The sequence below is a fragment of the Botryllus schlosseri genome, chromosome 15, assembly GCF_051294905.1.
Source record: "Botryllus schlosseri isolate E-star chromosome 15, Bs_hap1, whole genome shotgun sequence".
Classification (NCBI taxonomy): domain Eukaryota; kingdom Metazoa; phylum Chordata; class Ascidiacea; order Stolidobranchia; family Styelidae; genus Botryllus; species Botryllus schlosseri.
In genome coordinates this window covers 599,069-626,857 of record NC_137250.1, presented here as the reverse complement: position 1 = coordinate 626,857, position 27,789 = coordinate 599,069, and the positions used below count along the sequence as shown (strand labels likewise).

The 27,789-nt window shown below is 39.7% G+C and overlaps 1 protein-coding gene across 2 annotated transcripts; it reads right to left on the bottom strand.

The window, feature by feature from the left end:
• Positions 1-44: 44 nt before the first annotated feature.
• On the bottom strand, positions 45-27,407 carry LOC145456836 (uncharacterized). 2 transcript variants are annotated; one of them, XM_080334961.1, is made up of 16 exons: positions 23,178-27,407; positions 21,290-21,465; positions 17,903-18,241; positions 15,262-15,615; positions 13,542-13,731; positions 10,886-11,005; positions 9,164-9,244; positions 8,948-9,100; positions 7,188-7,325; positions 6,908-6,971; positions 6,323-6,503; positions 5,886-6,042; positions 4,987-5,060; positions 3,786-3,976; positions 2,093-2,224; positions 45-927 (listed from the first exon to the last, which is right to left on the bottom strand). In XM_080334961.1, the coding sequence occupies exons 1-16, from the start codon at positions 23,398-23,400 to the stop codon at positions 765-767; spliced, it is 2,736 nt and encodes a 911-aa protein (XP_080191087.1). In that variant the 5' UTR covers positions 23,401-27,407; the 3' UTR covers positions 45-764. The 2 variants fall into 2 exon arrangements, with proteins under 2 accessions (XP_080191087.1, XP_080191088.1); XM_080334962.1 differs by lacking the exon at positions 10,886-11,005 and having other exon boundaries at positions 23,178-27,404.
• Positions 27,408-27,789: the final 382 nt, after the last annotated feature.

Genomic DNA, 27,789 nt, shown 5'->3' with positions numbered 1-27,789 from the left:
CTGATATATACCACGGGACGTGTTCATACAATCACACTACAATGTCCATCGCATGTCTGTTTACTATGTGTGGATACTTGTTACGCAATGACGAGCGGAGCTAATACTTCTGACGTAATAATGAGTCAGTGGCGTTTGAAAACAGACGTTTGTGCTAACGCTAACGTGGTATATTATCTCATTCTTGTTCACGAATATTCAGTTTATGTCATAGTCCTTGTATAAACAAAAAGTAATCGTTCTTTCACAAACAAATCGATTAGATATGGGAAGTAGTCGATTACGATTACGATTACTTCGGATTTTTTTCGAATGTAATCGATTGCGATTACGATTACTTCAAAATGCTGTAATCGTCTTAATCGATTACGATTACTAATCGCGATTACCCCATGTCTGGTCGCTGACTAAAGTCTTAGTCGCAAAGAGTGTCCAGCATCAGAATCTTCGTGCCCAGTTCAAACAACCCCTGAATGCTATCACTATTTTCTCGTAACTGTCATGTCGCGCTGATCTATTCCAAGCCAAAAATACTTGATCCAGACTAACAGTCAAGTGCGCGCATTAGTGATCAACACAGCGGAAAGATAACATGGTGATCAGGTCACATGTAAATGAAGAAAGTGGCAGTAAACTAGTAAAATACTTCCTCGGTAATAAGTTACGTGATTCGCAGTGTCGTTATATAGATACATGATCAAGTTTACGTATAACTTAACGAAAGAGTTCAATTAGATCAACTACAAAACATAATAGAAGTGGAATCATAGAGTTCCGTCGCTCAAAACCGACGCTGGGTTGTCAGTCGGTGGTCGGTAGGGAGACCTGGTCGGAGACAAGGCCGAATTTCTAGTGATCCTCGACGAATCGGACGAACGAACGAATACTTGAGAAGAATCGTCTTTGCCGATAATCTGATTTCTTAACCTGAACATTTCGAGTCGTCAAATCGGCTTGCAGAAAACGTTGGCTTTTCAAAAGTCGCAACTAAAACTAGGACTACTCACTTCTTCAAATCCGTAGCTAGAAGTAGAATTAGAACTACTCACTTTTCAAAAGTCGCAACTAAAACTAGGACTACTCACTTCTTCAAATCCGTAGCTAGAAGTAGAATTAGATCTACTCACTTTTCAAAAGTCGCAACTAGAACTAGAACTAACCTCCGTTAAAAATCTGCAACTAACAACAACACAACTAACTAGACGCAATTCCAAAGCAACTTATCAATTTTCATTTTACCGAAATCGGATATACTCACTTTTCAAAATACGCGACTAGAACTACTCACTTTTTCAAACTAGAAACCAGAACTAGAACTAACGACCTTTAAAATCCTCAAATAACTAACTAAAACTAGATTCAATTCTGGAGCAACTTATTTATTCTGAGTTTATCGGAGACGGATCGGCATAGCACATGGACATCTGTATAAATTTGAATTATGAAGGGTTTCGATCCCGATAAGCCACCAGCTGGCTACGCCACTGTTAAAAGCGATAACTCTGAGCTATCAATGGCTGCAAGATCATCACACAACAAAACACCGGCATTACGATTCATGCCAAACGATGAAACGTGTTTTCAGGTTGTTCGGCAACTAATTTGTTTTCAATCTACATATTGTACAACTAGAACTAGAACTACTCACTTTTCAAAATCTGCAACTAGACTAGAACTACTCACTTTTCGAAAGTGGCAACTAGAACTAGAACTACTCACTTTTCAAAATACGAAACTAGAATTAGAACTGATGCCATTTCAAAACTAACAACTAGCAACTAGAACTAGAACTACTCACTTTTCAAAATCTGCAACTAGAACTAGAAACTATATTCTTGGGTGGAGGTAGGAAGTAGTTCTACTTTTCGAAGTACTTGAAGTAGGTTTCACATAATCGCACGACTTCCTCAAGTAGTTATCATTTTAAACTACTTCTACTTGACAGCGTTCGGATTTCTGGGAAAAACTAGGCTTTGAGTGATTACTTTATTTACAGATTTGTAAATCGTTATTTTCACACCTACTGGAGTAGCAGCGCTACAAGCTTTGACCAGCTCAGAATACAGTGATAGGAAGTTGTGTAAAACTTGACCTGTGCATCTGTGTAGATTCTTGTCGGCCCGTTTCTTCGTTCAGGCTCGTCAAAGGAGTCTCTGGCAAATTTGGCTTGCACAGCAGTCTTTGCATTGGTTCCACGTTATATTCGTTCATCAGATCGCTTTTCCTATAACGGGGGTTTGTGGGTGATCCAATACAAATCACGAGCCAGAGATACTGTTTTGCTGAGGTAGGCTACTGTTTTGTAAAATTTGAAATTGTGGTATTTCATACAGTATAGCTTCTCAAAAATGGGTGAGTGCAAAGATTTCAGTCTTTTACAATAGTTACACAGGCCCCAATTAGGTTGGGAAGGTTTTTGAATCGGACGGTTGGGATGGGGAAAAGTCTGTATCTTCAACCGTTGCTAATAATTACATATAAAGTGTCCATATCCACTGTCCAGGCTGCAAGGCTATCATGCTCGAAATTTTCTATTCGAAGAGACTGTTGTATACATTTGAATATTATCTTGATATAGAAATAAAGCCGATATCTTTTCAGAATACTTTAATTCAAGCTACTGCCGTGACGGCGACCAATATCGATGTACCTGACTTGAATATTTTCGGCTGACACTCGTCGGGGGTAATGGTCAGCAACTAGCAGAGAATTGGAAAGAACATTGTATATCAACAATCGTATCACAAAATATGACAACACCGGCAAGAAGATTTATAATAATAGAGGCAAACAGATGACTTAAGCTCAATGTACTATTTTTAGATGATAAAAAAACTTGTTTGGATGGCACAAACAATGTTGGCGTGTTTGGTTACAAGTCGACTGCATGGAAGAATGAATGTCTGCTGACGAATTTACCCCATAGAGTTTGGGAGAGCTGGGGATAATTTTGTAATTTTTAGGGGGGATCCGTCTTTAGGATTGTAACAGAAGGTGCACCTGGCCTCACCAAACTAGTTTCTCCTAAGTGAATGTGGCGGACAAGTAGCAAGAAATGTTTAAAAGCTATTAAAAATCTTGTGTTTCTGTGCAAATCGCCTCCCCTCACGTTTTTGAAATTAGCTCAGGTGTGTTAAAGTGCGACTCGCAAAAAGATTTTGCCGGGCCTGTGATAACAAGTCGACCCAAAAAAATGTGTCAAATTCATCAATTCAACTCAAAACATCGCAGAAAACAGGACTACTTATGTTCAGTTAAAAACTATCAGATTGGCATAATTATTCGCAAATTTTATGCTTTCACGATGGGGAGTGACGACCTGTTTCCAGTTCACTTCTTGACAGTAGCCAATACCCAGCGATAGATAACTTGATACATTGCCAAAGTGCAATATGGTTTGAATTCAATATAGTTTGGGCATCTCTGTCCTGGATAAAGCCCATTTTTAGGCCCCAGCTAATTTTACTTGAGCGAAATTTTTGTTCAAAGATCGACTACGGAGTCCACGATACAACAAAGGTCGGGAACCCCTGATTTAATGGATAACTCTAGTTTTGCAAAAAATTGCCGAAAAGACAGATTTCTTCTAGTTGCTGACAATTACCCATGATTCGGGTTTATTTCAATATCAATATGTTATCCAAATTTCCTATTGCGCAGAAAATTTCACTTTGGTTACGCACAAAAACGGTACCATTCGTTTCACAAACCAGATCATAACTTGCAAACTGAAACTATTGCTGTAAAAATGCTGTAGAACAGGCTTACTTGCGCAGCATACTTACATTTCAATGCTGCACACCAACATGGAATGCTTCCATCCCTCCACAAAAGAAGGAGAGAGCTTGTACATTCTGGTGTAGTGTCTGATGCCGTGGACTAAATGCGGCTTCTCGCGACAGTGCGCCAGCAGTTTACGTAGGCCCACATGGTCGAATGTGAGATATCCGAGAGCTATCGCCGCAGAGCCACGGACCTTGTAAATGAAGCGCTGTAACATTACTCAGGCCGTATAGGGCAGGCTAAAATGGAGTACATGATTGATTTCATTCTGAATCAAATATTAAGCTTCGAGTCTAGAGTTCGAGCATCACTCATTGTAACATCTCAAAAGTATGAATGATGTGGTAAGTTCAAGTATGCATCTTTCATGCGGCCACAAAGAATATAATGCCAGTTCAACATCACATTCAAGATGATTTGGTATTTATTCGCCACACCTATTTCATTGCAGTTTGTGACCATGATATGGGTCGATCACGACTTCACGCCAATGTCATTTCCACTTACGTGTGTAGCTAAGGCAACAGCAAAGACTTTGCTACCTACTTCAGTTTTTATTCAAGCACCTCGGAGACGATCTGAAACGGTGAAAGTAGCCAGCGTTGCTACTCAAGCAAAACACTGGCTAGAATAGTGGTTTCCAACCTTTTTGTCTTCATTCCCCACTTCAGATTCATTTCCAGTCCTCATTCCCCACTACCCAACCCTCCTATCTACCCATTAAAATAGGCTTACCCTATTTTGAGATCCCAAAATGAGGACAATTTTTATCAATTCTGAAAGCTCCGAGAAAACTGGTGATTTTGAAAATTTTCTGACCGAGAGTATTGTGTTGACTAAACAAAGATCATCACTTTGACTCGGCTTCTGACGTTCGCTGCGCCGAAGTCACATTTCCGTGGCATTTAAATCCTTCCTTTTCAGAAAAAAAGAGGACAAATTCCAAAAAAGAGGACATTTAGCCGTCCACTGAGGACATTTTCAATTTATAATTTTCGATACATATATTCCAGAGCAGTTAACTGGTAACAGTGACCGTGCATGTGTCTCCGTAAATTTGCAGACTATCCTGTATATAATGTTTGACAAATGCGTCTATTACCCACCAGAAACCATTGAATTCCTCACAAGTGGGGAATTCCACACCTGTTTTGAACCAATGCAATAGAACGTACGGTAATAGATATCACGACTACTTCTTACCTGAGCGCTGTCAGATTCCAGCATAGAGAACAGGTATTTGACGGCATCAATAGCAACAAATGCAGATGGTATACCTGTAACAGAAGCAAAATATGAAACTGGTGACTTACCGTGACACCAGAACAATGGTTTTAGACGGAGGGGTTCACTGAGCCAGTATCCGGGGTAAGGCGGTAGTCAAGACACGCACCCGACTCATACAGCAGAATTCACGCTGATTTGTAGTACATGTTCATCATCATGTTTTGGCTTTGAGTGAAAATCATGTTTAATGGTGTTGTTCCTTTAACACTGTTGTTGATACAAAGTTGAATTTGCGCACCAGAATTCTATAGTTATGTATCAGATGTGTAATGGGGTAAATTTTTGTTTTTGTAAATAACCTAGAATTTAGATAAGGCAGAAAACTTACAGATTATCAAACGGGTTCGCCCGGTTGATAAAGGTTAAAAACTAATTTATAGACGTATAATTACCAACAGGGTTCTAACCAAGTCATAAGGTTCCGAGTCACGAGTCATTTTAACTTTTATAATTTGACTCGAGTCAAGTCGAGTCCAAGTCAGGGATCAACGAATCGAGTCCGAGTCATAGTGTTAAGAGTTGAGTCCGAGTCCAAGTCCTAGCGTTCACCGTCCAGTATCGAGCTCAAATCAGGTGCAACTCACTTCTGTGAAACTCTTGCGTTACAGCGAAGGCCTCGGATTCATAATATACTCATTTTTCTCCCTCTTAACATGTCTATTCAAACAGATCAAAGACAGTTTCTGGGCCTATTTTTCAATGATCAGTTCTGAATAAGTCATATGAAATGTGGCGAGTCTTGGTCAAATCATTGGCAATAGAGTCAATACACAAAGTGACTCGAGTCGAGTCATTGCAACTCTGACGAAGACTACCTGCACGTGTATGACATAATCGCGCTATACAGTCCGCGGCCAGGGCCATGGCGTCTTCATGGTTTGATTTTTGTAAGACCCGAACCAAAACATTGATGGCTTCTGCCGCAGACTCGGCTGGCTCCATATCGGGGATGATTCGTGACATGACCACGATCTGTAAATAAAAAAAAAACGTTACAAAATTCACATCATGCGAAGTAACAAACTTCCAATCTAGTTCATTGAGCGTAAACTAGCTACTGGTTTTTCAAGTAGTTCTAGTTCAGGTTCGAGTTGCGTGATTTGGAAAGTGGGTAGTTCTAGTTTTAGTTGTGATTTCAGAAAGGTGAGAAGTTCAATTCTAGTTGGCATTTCTGAAAAGAGAGTCGTTCTAGTTTTAGTTGCGCATGTTGAAAATCCAGTGGTTTGCACAAGTGTGAAAAAATGGGCTTTACTTGAAAAGCGGCATGTATGGCTTCGACGTCGTCATCAGAACTCAGAAATTCGATGAAGTTGTGCCATCGGATTCCGTCGCACTTTGCTATTTCTTGCTGCAAATTGATGTTGTTGTAACAGAAAGTGGCCAGCGCGTTCCCAGCTGACAAGCGGACGTTTCTCTTTTCCGAGTAAAATAATCTGCAATACACTCGACAGTTAACGCGGTATATGGAACGACATCTGTGCAGTGGAAATTACAGAATAACAGTTCATGGAAGAGGCAGAAAAAGATTTTTCTTTGTGCCAAATTTCAGGACCATAGCTACAATATCCAGTGCGCCGAAAATGCTTTGTACTGCAGGACTATTGCTCTGAGACAGAAATGGAGCACAAAATATTTGCAGCTTCTCCAGATTAGATTAAAATTGCAAAAACCATCAATATTCTGACTTGGAAAGAAAAACAACTGAAACCAAGCTCAGTTCATATCAAATGTCTGTGCAACAAGCTTGGCTCGTTACGCATTGTACAGCTCCCCTGTAGATTTTCAGGTTGCTTTTATATCATCACACCAGAATTAAATACTTGAAAGTTAAACCTACCTTATCACATGTAAATAGTTGAACTCCGAAAAATCTTCCAGTTGTGCCGAATTATCTCCGTGACCTAACACAGAAAGGGTGCATTGGCTGATTGTGTCCTAACAGCTTCATGGAGGTACAGAACTTCAGTATACAATTGAATAATATATTGATATTGAAATATACCCGGAAATTTTCAACTGACGAGTGTCAGCTGAATTTTTTCGGGTTTATTTCAATATCAATATATTGTTTGATTGTATATTGAAAACGGTATCCGTGAATCTGATGACATACAGACCTAATACTGCGGCGGCGATTGTCAACGCGGCTTCGACTTTGATTTCTTCGGATGCTTCGTAAACCAGGAATGTCACGAGGAACTTCAAACCACGACTTGTTGATACCATGGTTTGATTTCTTGAATTTGGAATGTAACCTGATCAATCAATGGGTTAACAATTACAACTGGGCAAAATCGATAATCACTCATTATCATGTCAAATGAGTATGGACGATTTGAAAAGTTCAAATATGCTGCACAACAAATTTGGCTCGATTCCAGCCCGTACAAGCGACGTTATTGGAGTTCAAAATTTCGAATTTGGAGAAAATATTATTTACGGTGGCAAATTATTCAATTCTTTATCGTAGAACTACCCACCGTAAATACTATGATATGAAATCTTAAATTTGGAATATCAATAACTTCACGTCTACCGTTTCGAATTGAGCCAAATTTGTTGTGCACCGTTATTCCAGACAACATAACAATCTCATGGCTAGCGAGTAAAATTTGAAAACTTTTTATATTTATTTTTATTACATAAAAATATTCTACTACAATAGCTTTGCTTCCACTGGAAGGAATTGAGCCAAAATTGGTGCGCAGCGTTTTTCTAGGTAGCCTAACAATTTTAAAAGGTAACCAATAAAATTTGAAAAAAATTATTTTTTAACACCCCTAATGTACCTTTTATGCGGAAAAAAATAACACCAGTTCCACACCGCATAAAGATAATTTGATGCGTGTTCGATCATACCTATTTCATTGCACTTTGTGACAATGCTTTGAGTTGATCAGGACTTCACAGATATGTGATTTCCACTAATTTACTACATGTTTGGGATCCTGCGATACAAACAATCGAGGTTTCAAGGCTGCCAAGTTGGGAAAAAGCGTTGAAGTAATAATTATACTTGATAATAAATAGGAAGTGGATGGTACAGGAAAAAAATCGCCTCTCATTAGTTGGCTCAAATCGTTACAATGACAATTCAATTGAGGTTTGAGTACTCGAATCATTGTGCACGGCCCTTCTAAATTAAATTTTTTCCATAATTTGAAATTTCAAGCAGTCTACTTTGTACTTGGAGGCCACTGGACACAACTGGAATTTTCTTGCACTCCATGAAGAGATGAGTTCTCCCCCGTGCCAACGGTTCGATTGAAATATCTCCCCCTCCCCATTTTTGGTACAAGGAAATATAGTGAAGGGTTGACGTTAACACAACACAGAAAGCATAGTACAAGGAACTTGCTGAGCGATTTTTAAGGAGTTCGACTATATAGTTTATGAGATCTGGCCACAAAAAAGGGATCATTACCCCCTTAAAAACATAAGAAAGAATGAGCACCGCACTGGATGTGGCCGTTTCGAAAAACCATGCAACACGATTGCTTTGGATCGACCAGCTTTTAATAATTCTCTGCACTTGGCCGGTTTCTTATGTATTGTAGCTTGAACATGTTTCATCCTCGACTCTCTTTTGTTATTTATCATGCCTACCATGGGGAAAAAGAATTGAAAAATATGAGATTCTGCTAAGCCTCTTGGATGAATAAATACTGGGCTTCTGCAACTGGTATGGTATACAGCACTTCAAAGCTCGGCGATGGACAATCTTCAGGATATCGATTCAATATCGCATACTGCCTTACGAATAACAAGAGGTACATGTTAAAACTCTCAACATCATTCATACTGTTATAACGTCAAAATGAATGATACTTGAATACTCGACTCGAAGCCTTATCCTCGATAGAACGACGATATTTACCTACAGACAAACAGGAATATCTCAGCGCCTTCAACGCCGACAACTTAACAAGCTCATTCTGTGAGCGTAGCAGTCGAACTAATGCAATAATCCCGGCTCCGTTGTCATCAACAGCCTCCCGTTGCATGAGAAACGACCCGTTCGCCAAAGTAGCTGCAAATCCATTGAAACACGATTAAAACAAGGTAGCTGTCGTGCGTTTTAAAAAGAACAAACCTAATCCTTCGCACGCAATGCAGATTAGATTGTCAGCGTGTTCACCTTGGGCCGCCAGAAAATCAGTCAGAAGGGGAGCCCCTAAAAATAATACATTTGTTATCTCGATCATTTTAACTGAAAAAAAGAAGGGCCTAACAACTTGACTTGTTCAAACTACTGGATTTTCAAATGCACAGCCAGATCCAGAACTACAGGATTCAAAACTCACAAGTAGAACTAGAACTCAGGATTGTAACCAAGTCACAAGGCTCCGAGTCACAAGTCGATCTCACTTTTATAGTTTTGACTCGAGTCAATTTCGACTCATCACTGAGTCCAAGTCAGCGAGCGGAGGGTCGAGTCCGAGTTATGGTCTATGACTCGAGTCTGTGTTCAAGTCATTGCGTTGACTGCTCATTTTCAAATTAAAGTCTAGCGAACCCACTTTTTATAACTCTGTTTGGTGATATCGAATGGTTTTCATTTATAATCTACTAAGTTTCCTCAGTTTCTGTTAGCGTTTTCAAGTACCAGAACCAATAGAGGAAATCCCAATCATGTGGTTACTTTACTGTTCTTCGAAATTACAATGAAATGTCGGTCTTGGTCATCTGAGTCTCGAGTCACATGACTTGGTTCGAGTCATGCGCAATTTCCGATTTTGAGAAAATGACTCGAGTCAAGTCGAGTCATCAGAAAATCGTGACTCGAGTCATTACAACTACTCAGTTTTCAAACCTCGCAACTACAACTACTCACTTTGCAAAATCTAAAACTACAATTAGAACCAGGACTACTCTCCTTTCAAATGTCGAAACTAGAACTAGATATAAATTATAGAACTACTCACTTTCAAAATACGCAACTAGAATTAGAACTAAAACTACTCATTTCTAAAAGAACTACTTATTTTTCGAATTTCACAACCAGAACTAGTTCTTAATTTCAAAATCCACAACTAGAACTGGCGCTATTCACTTCTGAAATTGTGTAATAAGAATTAGAACTAGAACTACTCACTTTCGAAATTCTGCAACTAGAAATAGAACTAGAATATCTCATTTTCAAAACTCACAACTAGAACTAGAACTAGAATTAGAACTACTCAAAAAACAGTAATGAGTTAATTGTCAACTAACTAGACCAGCGGTTCTCAACCGGGGGTCCGCGAAGCAATTTCAAGGGGTCCGCGAGACCACTAAATTTTTAAAATGGTTGATAACATAATTTTTATTTTATTTTTTAATTTGAGAAAGCAAGAGGCAATTTCACACCACAACTGCTGAAACCTCATGACTCATATCATCATAATAATCGTCTGACATGAACTATCGTAGTGTGGAAATTCATTTTCATTGCCAATTTTCCAATAACCTGCTGATACAAACATATTGCTGTTTAGAGACGTTTTGTTGGGGTTGGTTGAAAAAATAAAAATATGGAGATAGTAACGTCAATCAGGGTGACTTCGCAATGTCTTCTCGATTTGAAGTTGTCAGTCTCATCAAATTAGTGAACAGTCGTTTGAATAAAAATTTCCGAAGTATTTCCCTAATTTGTCCCAATGCAGGGATTGAAACCTCGTCACGAAATCCGTTTTATCCTGTGATAAACATAACCACTATTTGAACAGCTTCTTGAGGGTACAGAACTTCAATATACAATTGAATAGTATATTCATATTGAAATGAACCCGAATATTTTCGGCTGACACTCGTCATAAATCGGACGATGATATACCTGCTCTTAAAGCTCGGCTATCAGATTTGGCGCATTCTTGTTGCGGATGCCCTATCGACAAAGCTGATTTTTTGATGAACAAGGAGTGTTTCGTTGCTCTCAAAGCATTAGGCTCCAACCCTGAAATTTATATCACCAGTTATATTGGTATGCAGTAGGGTTGTCCAACATTTGGAAAATCTTAAAAATACCCCGTGATTGTGTCTCATTCCATAGATTATTGATAAAAAATAACAATGAGCCTGAAAGAAGCTCACGGGAAAGCCGTTAAGATTTCGGCCAAAGCGTTTGAAAGTAGCTGCCCAAGAATGGGCGTGCCACCGACCATAGAACGGCGAGAAGACTAGTAATCAAATAACCACGGCCCTTGATTGGCTAATTGGCTATGCTTCAATGATCACGACAGCAACAGCTTTCTGATTATGTGCTCAAGGAGTCTGCTAACGGTGGGATTCTGAAATCGCGTTCTTGGTAGGTTGGCAGATGATGATTTAAGATTAATTCAGGACATGTTAAGGTACGAAATACATGATGAACAATCAACAGCTGCTTCACAAAAACTTCTACAGCATGACTGCTTTACTGTGAAGGAAACGGCTGTAGCCTACATGCCGTGTTTTCATCGAGGGAAAGCAAAGACGCTTATGCAAGCGGTAAACGAATTCCCCGTTTGGAAAGGATCCATCATCAGTGAACACAAATATAAAGCTTAACAATGACACGATACCGTAATTTGTGTGATCTTATTAGGCTCAAGCTGTAATATATAGGTGACGTTTTGAATGATATTGGAATCGGCTGAATCAGCGGGTTATGCTTGGCACTCATCAGATGCTTACAGTAAATTGAATTCACTTGTAAGTGTTGCTGAAGTCCCTAATGATAACGCACACTCGCACAGGCTATGCCCAATGTGGTATGTCAAAGTCCCTATTGATCCCGCAGAAAATAGGTGTAAAGATAATCACAGACTATACTGCATAGTATCCAGCATAGTTTGGACATGATATCCAGCATTGTGCTTACTTTACACCTCTTTTCTGCAGCATCATTAAGGACTTTGACAACACTTACATGTGAATTCAATTTGCTGTAAGTATAACTGCCAAGCACAACCGGCTGATTCAGTCAATCCCTAGAGCATTCAAAATATCAACTATATACTACAACTTGAGTCCAATAAGCTCACACAAAGTATAGTGTCATGGTCAAGCTTTATATTTGTATTCACTGATGATGGATCCCTTCTGAAACGGGGAATTCGTTCACTACTTGCATAAGCGTCTTTGCTTTCCCTCGATGAAAAAACGGCATGTAGGCTACAGCCGTTTCCTTCACAATAAAGCAGTCATGCTGTAGAAGTTTTTGTGAAGCAGCTGTTGATTGTTCATCATGTATTTCGTACCTTAACATGTCCTGAATTAATCTTAAATCATCATCTGCCAACCTACCAACAACGCGATTTCAGAATCCCCACCGGTAGCAGACTCCTTGAGCACATAATCAGCAAGTTGTTGCTGTGGTGATCATTGAAGCATAGCCAATTAGCCAATCAGGAGCCGTGGTTATTTGATTACTAGTCTTCTCGCCGTTCTGTATTCGGTGGCACGCCCATTCTTGGGCAGCTACTTTAAAACGCTTTGGCCGAAATCTTAGCGGCTTTCCCGTGAGCTTCTTTTGGGCTCATTGTTATTTTTTATCAATAATCTATGGAATGAGACACAATCACGGGGTATTTTTAAGATTTTCCAAATTTTGGACAACCCTAGTATGCAACCTTGTCTTGTTAATGTTCAATTGTTCATGGTCGAAACTGTTTGCTCGTAATTTATATGTAAACCCGAACAAAACCAGTCGTTTCATGAGAGTCTTTCTCGGGACGGAAAACTTGGATCCATTCTTTGGCGCATAAAATTTGTCTATACTATTAGATTAGGATTTCACTTTGACGGTAGAAACTCCCTGTGGGCCGATCAAAATGCGTCGCGGACCGAATCCGGCCCGTGGTCCGTATGTTGCCCGTCCCTGCGCTAGGTGCTGGACGTGATATGTTCATAAAATATAGGTTTCTTCATTTTGGTACCATAAATGTTGCGATCACACACAAAGTATCGTCGGAAGCGTTATGCGTTAATACTGCATTAGCCTCCATCTATCTTTGCGGAAATGGTTTTCGGCACTCCTCGTTCATATCAAAACGAAGACGCGGATTTTCAAGACTCGACCACGTACTTCAAGAAATACAGCAGCAAAATTAGCTTTGAAATAATAAAAGTCTACCTATTTTTACATAAATAGTATGATATCATTTTCAAGAAAAATCATGATTTTGCTGTTTATCACAAGCCAACAGTTCTGCACAAGACAGATGAAGGTTGTTGTACCATAATAGAGCTAAAATTGAACTAAAACTTGAGGGGGTCCGCGAGGGTCCGTGACGGTCAAAAGGGGTCCGCGAAGCCAAAAAGGTTGAGAACCACTGAACTAGACTGTTAGTGTGTACAAGTTTGCTTAAATCGAGAAAATACACTCTGCGGTTGATAGGAGAGCATCATAAGGTGAAATAAGAAATCTTTTTGACAATATGTTGCAGTGACTAACTCTGACACTATTCGAATAGTAAAACTACAAGCAGTTGCAAGATACCAACACTCACCAACAGCTGAAGCCAAGGTATATTTTTTGCTTGCTTTGCTACCGGCCAAAGACCAAGCCGTACGCGACAATGCTTCTCGTAACGAGATGGCGCGACATTTTCTCAACAGTTCCAATATGACGTCCACACCCCCGTCGTTCACAATCCTGGCGACCGTGTGTTCATTGTCACGGGACAACGAGTACAGAACCTGCAGTAAAATAGCCAACGACAATTCAACAAGTTTCAAATGAATGAATACTGGTTGGCACTTGGCAGGGTTGCCATGACTCCAGCCGGGACTTGATTCAATGCGCATCGCTCGAGACATTCTATATCAGCGGCTCCCAACCTTTTTCAAATTATCGCCACCTTCCCAAGCTGGACATATATCCACCCCCCCACCCCCGTATTTTTGGAGCAAGACAGAGAACATGTAAACTGTAAATTTACACAGCTAACTTCGATCGCTGGTGTCTGAGGGGAGTTTGAGGCGAGTTGACCTTTTATTCGAATTTTCAGTCAAATTTTGGGCCAGTTCAACAATAACCCCGTGCCGGTATAGGTTGCCAGTTGTTTAAATATATCCGACTGATCGTTCTGACATCTTCGCTCCCAATTGCTCCTTTTGATATTACCGCCCCCTGTTTCTCAAAATCACCCGCTGGGTGGCGATATCGCTCACGTTGGGAACCACTGTTCTATATGATCTGATTCAAGTCGGGTGTATTGCTATATCTCAACTTTCGTTATGCTGCAATTGATTAGTTTCCCAATTATGGCTCATTATTAGGGCGATTTTCTTTTGGCGCGTCAATAAAAGTCAAAATTTTGTAAAAATAGTGTCGTTAGGTTCAAAAATACCAAAATTGTTTCCAAATTCAAAATTTATTTGCAGCCTGCATTTCGTTTGTATTGTAAATTTTGCACTGTCGGTGAACTTATCATTTGACATTTTACAGCTTGTAGCCTACTTTATAGGCCTACCGTTGTAGACGGTCCATTGTCTGGTCATTGTGAATCATAAACATCCAAATGAAACAAATAGGTTGACATGGTGTTATGCTCAACGTACCGCAATATCCTAACTGAAGCAAGACTGCGTGGGCATGATTCTTATATCAAGAAGTTCATGATGAAAAATTGTGATGTAGACACCATTGTCAGAATGAAGCAACACGGTTTGTCATCTGCAGTGTACGCACAACTCGAGTGTTGCCAGCAAAAAGCTGCTGTTGTTGAACGTTCTTTCTCCATTCTTGGCCAGCTACTTATTAAGGACGGACACTTTCTTCCCGAGAATGCAGGAAAATATCTTTCGTAGTTATACAATAAAATTTAATTATTTCTACCATAATGTGTGATGTACCGACTGGAATTCTTCATAGGGCCAGATTTCGTTGAAATAAAGTTTTTTTGATGTAAAAATTTGTCAGTTTTTGAGTCAAAAAAGTTTTTTCAGGCCAAACTACTTCGTAAGGGTGGTTACTTTACTATTATTCGAAACTACAATGAAATGTCGGTTTTGGCCGTCTCAGTCTCGAGTCATATGACTTGGTTCAAGTCATGCGTAATGACTCGAGTCCAAGTCGAGTCATTTCCATAATTTGAGAAAATGACTCGAGTCAAGTCGAGTCATCAGAAAATCGTGACCCGAGTCAGACTCGAGTCATTACAGCCCTGACAAACACTCTCAAATCTGCAGTGGAATGTGACCAAACGGTGAAGACACATACAGCACCTTAATAGCGGTGTATTGCCAGTCCTTGTGTTTCGTACGCGCCAGTTGAAGCAAATAGCCGGCAGCGCCTTCATCAACAGCCCTGTTCTGGTTCTCTACGTTGTCCTCTATAATACTGCCGATCGCTTTTGCGGCTGCCGTCACCAATGGTATACATGACATGTTTTCTGACTTTTTGAATATGGAGAGCAGTAGCTCGAATATCTTGGGAGCTTTTCCGATTTCGATTTTCGCTTCGTTACGCGACGATACAACGTGACACATGGTTTCCAGCATGCAGGTCGTGGTTTCTTGCGTCAGGCGCGAATTTTGCAACAGCTTCATGGCGTCCGTCAGAAACCCGGCTTTGTGCACCTGAAAACAGCGTGATATTTCTAACACAAGCAGGCATGGAAAACTAGTTGTATCATTATAATTCTAATCAGACTAATTCTGGTTAAATACAGGTAATCTCATTTCAGGAACTTCTGAAAATGCCCCAAGAGAAGTGTATAGCATGAAACGAACCAAGCTTGGTGTACAGACATTTGCTATTCTCGCGCTTATGAGAATCAAAACTGCTTTGATATGAACCTTGAACCATGGCCCACTAGGCCATGTATGAACTGAACATGAATTTTGTTGTATTTGTTTCTGATCAGGGATATACATCAATTTCCAAGTTTTTGCCAATTCAGTCATTTCAATTTTATTCGAATTTAGAAAAAGAAGTGCGTAGCTATCATTCTAATTCTAATCTAAAGAAGATCCGAAATATGCAAGTGGCTATGAACTATGAATACAGGGATGGGTTTATTAAGTAATGTTACTTGGAAATTGTTACTTTGATTGTCACTACTCATACCCAGTTTATTCGCAGAGATAAAAGACAGATTCTGGCCCGATTTGTCTTTGTGATTTGTCATACAACTTGCTCGAGTTATGAAAATCATGCGAGTCAAGTCAAATCGTTGAAAAAGTAAGTCTCGAGTCAGACTTGAGTCGAGTCATGACTTGAGTCATTCAAATCGGCTTTTCGGCAAATTAGATTAGGATAAGAATGATAGCCACGCAGCTTACCGTAATTTTCCATGCATAATCTGCAAAATTTTCACGATTTTTGCCCTAAAATCGGGGGGTGCGTATTATACGTGGGAACAACATGTTCGAAAAAAATCTCCCTAGATAAAAAAACTTGAAATCACACCTTTCTTCATGTTTTTTTCCAATCGCGCATCCCTTTCAGCCATCGTGCCCAGTAATTCGTATTATCAGTGTAACGCGCTACCAATTAGCAAAAAGCGTGTTGCCAATTAATGAGAGTCGTCTGCACAGCACGCAATCTTCTGCTGAGTTGGTTTGCCGTTTGCACGCGAGCGAGATTAGGTCATTCATTGGTTGCTAAACGCCCGCGCGGCAATCCTCGCTAATTCATCGACAGGCCATGTGCGCAAAATATAATCGCTTGCGTAATCAGTTACACCTCCAACAGGCGTGGTGTGCACGACATAACCGTTGGCCTGAGCAATCGCATCTGACCTCGTGCGCAAGATGTCGCGTCGCCGGCCTCGCAGGCTTTGGCTGCTATCTACTATTGCATAGAGGCAATACCATTACTTGTATAATGATTAGCAATCGCATCTGTAATAGGCCTCGCTCGCAAGACGTCGTGTCGCTGGCCCGAACTATCGCGTCGCCAGCCTCGCAGGCTTTGGCTGCTCTCTACTATCGTTTAGAGCAGGGGTTCTCAACCTGAGGGCGCGTGAAACATCTGAAGGGGGCGCGAAAGAAGTGGTCACATGAAAAAAATTTTCGCGCTACGAGCGATTTACCTCCAATGCAGGCATGTTTCTCTCTATATAGACCCAATTTCATATTTTTTATTCTCTCATCAGCATTCATAACCGACCATACCACCAAACAATCTGTTGGGGTTGCTAGCATTCCAGTTGGTTTTTTTGATATGGCGATAAGGGGGGCGCAAAACTTTTCACTATCAAATAGAGGGGCGTGTCAAAAAAAAGGTTGAGAACCACTGGTTTAGAGACAATGCCGTTAATTGCATAATGATTAGCGATGGTTATGTCATGATTGTTCGACAGTGACATCGCAAAACAGAACAACATCGCGTACTAAAACACAGCTATTCATGTACTGCGAATGCAGGGTGCGTACTATACATGGGTACAGGCTTTTTCCCAGAATTTGCATGCCATTTTAAGGGTGCGTATTATACATGGGGGCGTACTATACTTGGGAAATTACGGTATTGCAAATTAGACCAGAATTACACTTATGGCTACACATTCTTTTCCAAATGAGATCAGAATTAGAATTGCTGGATTCGTGAAAAATTGAAAATTGTATAAAGTTCAGTCAATATCAAACCATAATCCGTTCTCAAAAGCAGAAGAATGGCAAATGTCTGTACAGCAAGCTTGGTTCGTTTCGCACGATACAGTTCTCCTTTTGCATTTTCAGGAAAACCAGATATTAGCTTAGAGTTAAAATGACAGCATAGAAACATTTCACAAATGAGATTGGAATTAGATCACCAGAATTTCGCCCTGATTAGGCGAATCAGACAACTAGAATTATCCAAGTTGTCCAAGTCTGATTATAACCCTGATAAAAAGCAGTAGGAATCCACATTTTCACTCACTGCGATCGCGTAATCCGCCGAAAACTTCGCAATTTCTTGCAAGGTGGGCATACAAGCGTTAATCACAGTTTTGACCCCGCTTTTGATCAAATCAATAAACAGCTTGACACCGCCCGCGCGTACCGTCGCCTCTGGAACTCCGTCTTTAAGTATTATATTTTTGAAAGTATTCAAAATGTGTAGCTTAACGACGTTTGTGGGTGCTGAGCCGCATTTCTTGATTAACGCCAAAATTCCGTCTGCTTTTACGAGCTGTTGCCAATGCTGTTGGGTGCAGGGCTGCGGGTCCGTTCCTTGCGTGTGGGAGCGATCGGTCAATTTGTAAACCATCTTGGCAACCTATAAAAGCAAGTAACTGAATGATATATTCGATTGCATATGGAAGTTCTCTTCAATTCAGAGTTGGTCAACTTAATTAGTTTCAGCCTTTCCAAATTACATTACAATTAGAATTACAGCTACACAGTTTCTTTTCCAAAGTAGATTACAATTGTAATTAGAGCTACACAGTTTTTCTGAATTAGAATTAGAATTAGAGCTACAAAATGTTTCCAAATTGGAATAGAAGTAGAGTTTCACAATCTTTTTTTCCAAATTAGATTAGAATTGAAATTAGAGCTACACAGTTTTTTCCAAATCAGATTAGAATTAGTATTAGAGGTAGGCAATGTTTCCATATTAGATTAGAATAGGAATTAAAAATTAGAGCTACACAGTTTTTTCAAATTAGATTAGATTGTAATTAGAGCTACACAGTTTTTCAAATTTAGATTAGCATTGGAATCAGAGCTACACACTTTCTCCAAATCAGAGTAGAATTAGTTAGAATTTGTTCAAATAAATGCTGTCAAGTTTTGCAAAGCACCATAAGCCAGATGCCATATCTTTTTCATATCGACTGAATATATCGGGGTTATTAGTTTGGTCGGTATCGGGCAAGATTAGAACCGAATTGCAGAGTTCCGGATCAGCAGTCAATCGTACTTTGTAGTCTCGACTCGAGTCGAGTCAGGAAACAAAGGGCGAAGTCCGTGTCATAGTGTCGAGACATAGTGTCGAGACTCGAGTCCGAGTCGATTCATTTTCTGTATTTAAAAGAACGACTCGAGTTGAGACGAGTCAAAACCAAAATTAACTCGACTCGAGTTAATTCATTATACTTTTCTAAAAGAATGACTTGAGTCACGACTCAACTTGAGTTGGACTCGAGTCGCAATTTTTCACAGACTCGACTTGACTCGGGTAAATTAGTGTATTGACTCAGCTTGTACTCGTGTCATCACTAGGGCAACATTTTTTGACATGTCAAAATACGTCAAAATTTTGTTAAATTTGTAGCGTTAGGTCAGAAAATTGTCAAAATTGTTTACAAAGTCAAAATTTCTTTGCAACCTGCATTGCATTTCATTTTATTGTAGATGTTTGCACTGTCGGTGAACTTATCATTCGATATTTTACAGCTTGTAGCCTACTTTATAGGCCTACCGTTGTAGACGGCCCATTGTCTGCTCATTGTGAATTACAAACATTCAAACGAAACAAATAGGTTGACAATATGGTGTTGTGCTCAATGTACCGCAATATTCTAACCGAAGCAAGACTGCGTGGGCATTGTTCTTATATCAAAAAGCGCATGACGGAAAATTGTGATGTACACAACATTGTCGGAATGAAGCAACACGGTGTGTCACCTGCAGTGTACGCACATCTTCAGTGTTGTCAGCCAACAACTGCTGCTGTTGAACGTTTTTTCTCCATTCTTGGCAAGCAACTCAGTAAGAAAAGACACTTTCTACCCGAGAGTGTAGGAAAGTATCTCTCGTTGTACTACAACAAATTTTTATTATTTCTACTATAATGCGTGATGTAGGTAAGTACTGGAATTCTTCAAAGGTCCAGATTTCGTTAAATAAAGTTTTTTTATGTAAAAATGTGTCAGTTTCAAGTCAAAAAACTTTTTCAGGCCGAACTACTTCATAAGTACAGACTGTTCCAACCAGAAATGAAGATAAGCAGTAAAATTCTAACATTATGTGGGAAAACACATAATTTACATACGGTACACAAGGTCAAATTTGGTCAAAATTAAGTTTTTTAGGTCAAAATCTTCCGTTTATAGCAGCGGTTCTCAACCTTTTTTGACACGCGCCCCCCTTGACGATGGTCAAAAAAATCACGCCCCCCCCTGACCCCCCTTGCATTTATCGTCATGTCAAAGAGAGCACATCATCTAATACAGAGGTGGGCAACCTTCTGGCTAATCATGGCCGCATTTCAATTACTTATGTAGCCTAAGGCCGCATTCCAGGGCATAGCCGCAATGAACGATCTGGACGCAAAATACCTATGGTAAACTGTCCAAATCCATTCCCGGTGAACTCCGGACTACTTTGCACAGCGGCCTATTGCACGCACCGAAATCACGAGTGGCAATGTTATAAATAGTTGCTGGGAGTGCATATTGTGGCGCCGAGCGTGAAAATTTTTCAGAGCCGCAAATGAATTGTTATTTCTTGGCGATTCCCATTCCCGTTCAGATTAAGAAGGGCGCTACTGCATTATAATCGATAAATGAACTCTTGTTGTCGCGGAGCGCGAAGAAAATTTCAAGATAAAAAAAATCTCTCGAAAATTCGGCTGAATTAGGCGTCGTTCTGTCCTGCCATGCTAAATTTTATCAGTTTTGTAAATGAATTAAATTGTGTTAATTTATCGCCTAATTGATGGCAGTGCAATTCGCCAGCTATTAACAACAGCCACCTAGCGCACCGAGATTTAGGCTACTGCCAAAGCTATAAAGGAATGAATGACTTGCAGGTAGGAATTGCTCTAAATCTTTAAAGAATATCAAAAATTTGCTCAAAGGAAGTTGAAGTCAGCCTATACTCCGTTGAGCGCGACTGCTGGAGTTTGAGTTTGGCAAGCTTTCTAGAATACGAAATAAGTTTAATCTTCAACAATCATCTTTTCAGAATGGTTGTGAAACAGATGTTTAGTCACAATTTATACAGACTTTGTCAATTTCTCGCGCCCCCCCCCCCTGAGAGCCTCCCGCGCCCCCCAGGTTGAGAACCCCTGGTTTATAGGTAAAAAAATCGCCTTAGTCATCAGTCAACCACTTCCTATGACTCGACACATTTTACATGACTTGGTCAAGTCTTGTGTATCAGGGCCGATAATTGAAAAGTAGGCTGAAAACTGTCTTGTATCTGTTTGAATAAACATGTTTAGAGTGAGTAAAATAAGTATGTTATGAATGCTAGGCCTTCGATATCACCCAAGAGTTTCGCAGACGTGAGTTGAACTTGACCTGATCTCGATAACAGACAGTAAACACGATGACTCGGACTCTAGTCTTAACTCTATGACTCGGATCCGACCCCTTACCTTCTCAGATTCTTCATTGGACGCCGATTTTTCAACAAAATTTACGAGTCTTTCCCAAACATTGAAACCATCGATCGGTTTGTCCATGAAATGATGAAGCATGGTATCGTTTTCATTCATACTGCAAATTTCCACGATGCCATGATCGTAGTTGTCAACAACAGTGGCACACGCTCCTAAATCAAAGTAACGTATTCAATGGCATCCATGGAACATTTAAAAAAAATGAGATTAAAACGATTGGAACCAGGGCTGTAACCATGTCACAAGTCAATTCGAATTTAACTGTTTTGACTCGAGTCAAGTCCAGTCATGTTCACTGCACCACCAAGTCAACAATGAGTCCAAGACAGCGAGCAACGAGTATACAACCATATTTTCTCCCTAAAAACTCGTAGGCTACTAATCATCCTGTGATAGCGCAATTTATCGTAAATAGCTCATAATTTAAAATAACATTGTATCAATCTAATATAACCATGGCACTGATTCCGAAAATCTAATTATTGATTGAATTCTTAATTCGGCGGTAGCATAAACGTTGCACTACACGCCTACATTTTAACGACAGTGCTAGAAGCTACGTATCAATTTGGACGTGGATAGCGAAGCTTTGTTTGTAATTTGGATTTATAATCGGAATGTCACTTCCAAGGTAGTTCATTTCTCGGCGTAGATCAGGAAGACAATGTGTAGCCTATTTGAAAACTAGCTTGTCATATAGGCGTCTCAATGTCCGTTACCCTCTTGGTCAACCAACGTATGGTGCAATCCAAGATTACTCAGCGCAGCGCGCGATGCCGGGTACATCGAATTCGCGAAGGATATTGGTCGCTGGCGCTACAGCAACTTTAATTTGAGGATTTTGTAAAGGGGTCCGAGCCCGTAACCCTGGATACGCCACTGCCTTGACCTCTCAAATACATGTCTATGCTGTCACGAGAAAAATTATTCTGGTACTTAAGAAAACTTACAAACAAGTTGCTGCAATATCGATAAAATTAGGTACAAATTTTAAAAAATGTCAAAGAGCCATATCCTATACCGAAAAGAGCCATATATGGCTCGCGAGCCATAGGTTCCCGACTACTGCTATACATGTTTCTTCAAACAGATGGATAGGGCGATTTTTTTACCTCAAAAACGGAAGATTTGACCTAAAAAATCAGAATTTCGACATTTTTTTACCTTAAAATCATAATTTCGACCAAATTTGACCTAACGCATGCAAATGAGGTGTTTTTTGTGTAGGCCACATTCCGACATTCTCGGGCAGAAAGTGTGTGTCCTTACTAAGCAACTTGCCAAGAATGGAGAAAGAACGTTCAACAGCAGCAGTTGTTGGCTGACAACACTGAAGTTGTGCACACACTGCTGGTGACAAACCGTAATGCTTCATTCTGACATTGGTGTCTACTCCACAATTTTTCATCATGCGCTTCTTGATATACGAATCATGCAATGCCTACGCAGTTTTGCTTCAGTTGGGGTATTGCGGTACGTTGAGCATAACACAATGTCAACCTATTTGTTTCATTTGAATGTTTATGATTCACAATGAGCAGACAATGGGCCGCCTACAACGGTAAGCCTGTAAAGTAGCCTAGGCTGCAAGCTGCAAAATGTCAAATGATAAGTTCACCGACACTGTATAATCTACGATACAAATGAAATGCAGGTTGCAAAAAAGTTTTAACTTTGTTAACAATTTTGACATGTTTGAACTTAACGCTACAATTTTGACCTTGTTTTGACCTTCTTTTGACATGTCAAAATAAATCGCCCTAAATGAGTGATATTCAAAAGTCAACTATTTGATTCTGAATCAAATCACTGAGTCACTCAATTTTTTCACGCCGTGGTCACAAGTTGGCTATTACGTACTCACCTTCACGAAGAAGAAGATCGACGGCTTCTTTATTATTATAATGCACAGCCAGAAGTAACGGTGTCCGGCGAAAACTGTCGCGAGTCTCTACTTCGAGACAATCGGGATTCTCCTTCAGGCACTTTTCAATCGAGTGTATCCTTGTTGGTACTTTGTCGTCCGTTTCCATGTACCGATGGATGAGTGCCCAGCCCTCGTCATCAAATAGGATTTCCACAGCCATTTCAAATATAATCTGTACGGATAATGGCCTACCGACAGAACTGAAATGCCAATATGATGGTGCAACATGCTATTTATAGAGCGTCTTGGAGGTACAGGCCTTCAATATACACTCCAATAATATATGTATTGATATTAAAATAAACCCGAATAGTTTCGGCTGACACTAGTTGAAACGAACATTGTATATCGACAATAGCATCACCGAATTTTCATACCAGTGACATCATATTTTGTGATACGATGGTCAACATAAAATGTTTTGAGTTTGAAATGAGTGATGTTCGACCCCAAAAAACCCACCCCTGGCTACGCCCTGTTAGTAGCACTAATGACTCTGAGATAGGAGAATTCAACAATATTTTTATAAATTTTGAACTAGAAAAAAACTAGAACTAGTCACTCTTTAAAATTCCCAACTAGAACTAAAATTAGAACTAGGCCTACTCAAAAAACCATTAGTTAGTTGAGTGTCAACTAATTAAATTGGTAGTTTGTACCTGTTTTGTATTGACACACATATGGCAGATGTGCATTGGGGCTGTTCAACAAATTCATTTAATGCAATAAAAGTTTGCTCTAACAGACTATTTTTACTGGTAATAACAACTGAAATATCCCGATTCCAAAATCCGTCTCAAATCTACTGTTACATTGCTGATACCACCGTCGACACAGCCCGCGCTACTGACATGATCCTTTGGGCAAAAACAAAAACTATGTGCAATGTATTACATAAAGAATACTCGCTTGGAGTATCGGCTTACCACTTACATGTCATGACCTCTCTATAATGACAATGGAGATTCCAATATTGTAGCTAATATATCACAACAATGAACCAAAGTGACAGTATCCAGACAATTCTACCGATTTCCATCAACATACTAAAATCTTCTGTTGTTTCATAGCTAGAGCTGGCCCCAATGACTTGAGTACTCCAATCGAGAATTCATTGTAATGCTTCGAGTCGAATAGAGGGAGACGATTATTTCTAGCCCTGAAGTTATACGATCCTTGCGACCAAGAGTTAATTTACCAACAAGAATTATAGTTTCGATTTATTTGTTCACTGTTGAAGACTGCCGGTTGGTCGTATTGCAGCATACGGAACATGTATTAAAAAGCTATTTATGTTTGTGGAATTGAGATATCTGTGCAATTTGAGCAAGAGCAAGGAAAGAGCCAATACCTCCAATGTGCTGTAGAACTGGCATTATATTCACTGCGGTCCCATAAAAGGTATATTTGAACTTTCAGCACCATTTTTATTCCTAAAACGTTGTGAATACACGAATCGAAGCTCAATTCTCAATTAAGTCACTCAGGTACTCGATGTTGCCCAGCGTTAATTACAAGGTGAAAATTGAAGTAGGCTACCAAACATTATAAAAGTAGCCAAGAACTCGTTTAAAACCAGTAATAGCAAGCTAGGACTTTTTAAACCATTTTTTTAGTGCTACAGTAGGCTACAATTAGCAATTTAATAGAAGCTAGCAAACGTCTTTCAAAAGACACCGAACAGTCAAAATTGCCAAATTGTCAATAGCCTACCGATACAAAGATATTACTTTTTAGACATGTTTAGTCGGGGTTTTATAAAAGATTTTATTGCAGAATTCCATTTTCTCCTGTGATATACATAACTGCCATTCAGGGTCGTAAACTTGTAATGACTCGAGTCTCAATTTTTCAGTGACTCGGATTGACTCGAGTCATTTTTTCAAATGCGTAAAATGACTTGACTCGACACGAGTCAATTTATGTATTGCCTCGACTTGTGCTCGAGTCGTTGTGCATGACTCGAGACCAAGACAGCCAAAACAGACATTCCATTTTAACTTCGAAGAATAGGAAAGTCACCACATGAGTGGTATTTCGTCTATGAGTCCTAATACTTGGAAAATAGCGCCAGAAACTGTTAGGACTGAGGAAAATTATGATATTATGAAAGTTAGCCATTTGATATCACTCGAGCAGTGTTGAAAAAAGTGGGTTGAACTGGATTGAATTCAAAACTGAACAGTGAACACAATGACTTGGACTCGGACTCGAGACACGACACTATGACTCGGACTTGACTAGGTGGTAAATTGAAAATGACTCAACTTGACTTGAACCAAAACTATAAAAGTGAAATCGACTTGTGACTCGTAACCTTGTGACTTGGTAACAATCCTGCTGCTATTCCAGAATGGCTTCAAGATGAGCTTCTAGATAGAGATGACTAGGCTGGACGTTATATTTTATTGGTGACACCACCTATCTTTGTGGATATGGATTTTCGGCACTCGTTCATACCAAATCGACAGCGCAGATTTTCAAGACACGGTCGCGTCTCAAGAAATGCAGCCACAGAATTCGCTTTGGAATAATAAAAGTCTTCCCAATATCTACACAAATAGTATGATACTATCATCAAGAAAGGTCGTTTTGCTGTACTAGCCTACAGTTAATATTTGTGCAAGATAGATGATAGTTCATCCTCAAAATTACCAGACCACGACCCGACCTATCGATCTCGCCTTCCATGACATGCCACCCCATTTTTTGTCGATTGCTTTTTTCTATACTATCTTCTCTACTTTCATTCAGTGTACAAGTACATGCCTCCTCTCTGCATAGCCTAGGCCAAGGTGGATGTCTGATTCCATAAACTACTCCAAGTCGCTTTGACACCTTCCAATCTTTTCATTGTATCGCATTTTTGTGGTGTATTGAACTGATAAAAATTGCTAATGAACCGATGATGATGATGGTTTTATGATAATAGAGCTAAATTTGAACTAAAACGGGGTCTGTGACGGTCCAAAGAGGTTGAGAACCACTGGGCCTGTACAATTTTTGTCGTAATTACATTTTGAGATGATTTTGATTTTTGAAAATTCACCGTTCCGCAAAATTTGTTTCGAAATTTTACACATTCGCTAACTTAAAAGCTTGAGAACCGCTACACTAGGAAATGATTTTAATACTATCATTTAACTACTGAGCAATACAAAGTACGAAGTACGTTGGTCCCACATAGAAGATAGAAATAAGGTCACTTTAACGAAATATATTGTTAACGCCATGTAAGATTCGAGCAATAGGGAGTGTTATAAAACCTTACTTAATTCCCTGAAGTGAAAACCTGATAAGAACTTTGTGAGTCGTGTGAATATAGATAAGAGAAATAAATCTTAAGATGTTTGGGTGCATATATTCTCTCGTAACTATGATATATATACGCATGTAATACCACATAGAAACATTAATTCATTCTATTCGTTTTATCATTCGGACGTACTGTTACGCCGTTGTACGTTGAGTCAATAAAGTTACAAGTCGTGGAGAGACAAAACATTCATCCGTGTGATCTTCGAATACGTGTGCAAAAGACAGGCTTCGTGGTCTGTCAGCCAACGAGCCAATCCCTGACGTGGGACGCCGGTCAGTTGAACGGAAAGATATACGCAACGAATGCTACAAGTAACCTTCTGGAGTCAGATTACACACAAGTATAACATCTACAAACATTCGCTCTGCGTTATAATCACACATCTATCCAAATTCTGGAGATCGAATTGTTGTATGACTAGCCATAAATAACCATAACCATGCACAACATCTCAAACGAAAATATAGAGGCTGTATAATTTTATGATCTGTCCATCTCATATATAATTACTAACTTGATTCTGTCCCTGACTCATACATTTTTTTTTCTGCACAGTCTTAATTATGATTTTAAGACAGCATATCAAGGCCTATGTGTCTTTGTGTCATAGCCCATAAGTTATGGGCCATAACGGCTACATGGTGTTATGAGGATTGTGCAATTGAAGAGTAGATAGATTACATAGATATGCAATTTCTGCGCTGAATTATCTGAAAAAATCCGAAACCCATTAACTATATTCCGAGGAGTGGTTAATAAAAGATTCAAAATACGTCAGTCATCGCCACTCATGATTGCAGCAACGAAATCCGGCGAAATGCCGATTCTGTGGCACATTTTTGCAACAAAAGAGCTAGCAGCATCCGGTTACTATGGTAACGAAGGCTTCCGAATGTTTATATAGCTCAGTGTTCCGAATACAGACGCCACCAATCTGCACGAATCGAATCGAAAATCATCGCACCGAAATAATTCAGAACATCGCCGAATATTCTTAACGGCATCGCCCTTGGATATCAAAAAGAAATAGAGTACACTGAGATGCGATGGAAAGGAAACGTAGGTTATGGTGCCCGAGCCATATTTACACCTCCTTGCGGGCGTTCACAGATTGCATTGAAAAGTACAAAGTGGGAGCGGCTTACATTTTATACTTGCATCGCGATCATTGCGATATAATCAAGGACTTCGTATTTTTGAGGATTGAGTATTATAACAGCTAATCGTCGA

Excerpts from the sequence above, each read along its gene's own strand:
- LOC145456836 (XM_080334961.1), bottom strand. The coding sequence starts at position 23,400 with ATGGCTGTGGAAATCCTATTTGATGACGAGGGCTGGGCACTCATCCAT. Across the intron at positions 18,242-21,289 it reads CCAATGAAGAATCTGAGAAG|GTTGCCAAGATGGTTTACAA; the intron begins GTAAGGGGTCGG and ends TTGCTTTTATAG. Across the intron at positions 3,977-4,986 it reads TGGAATCTGACAGCGCTCAG|GTCCGTGGCTCTGCGGCGAT; the intron begins GTAAGAAGTAGT and ends TTCATTTACAAG.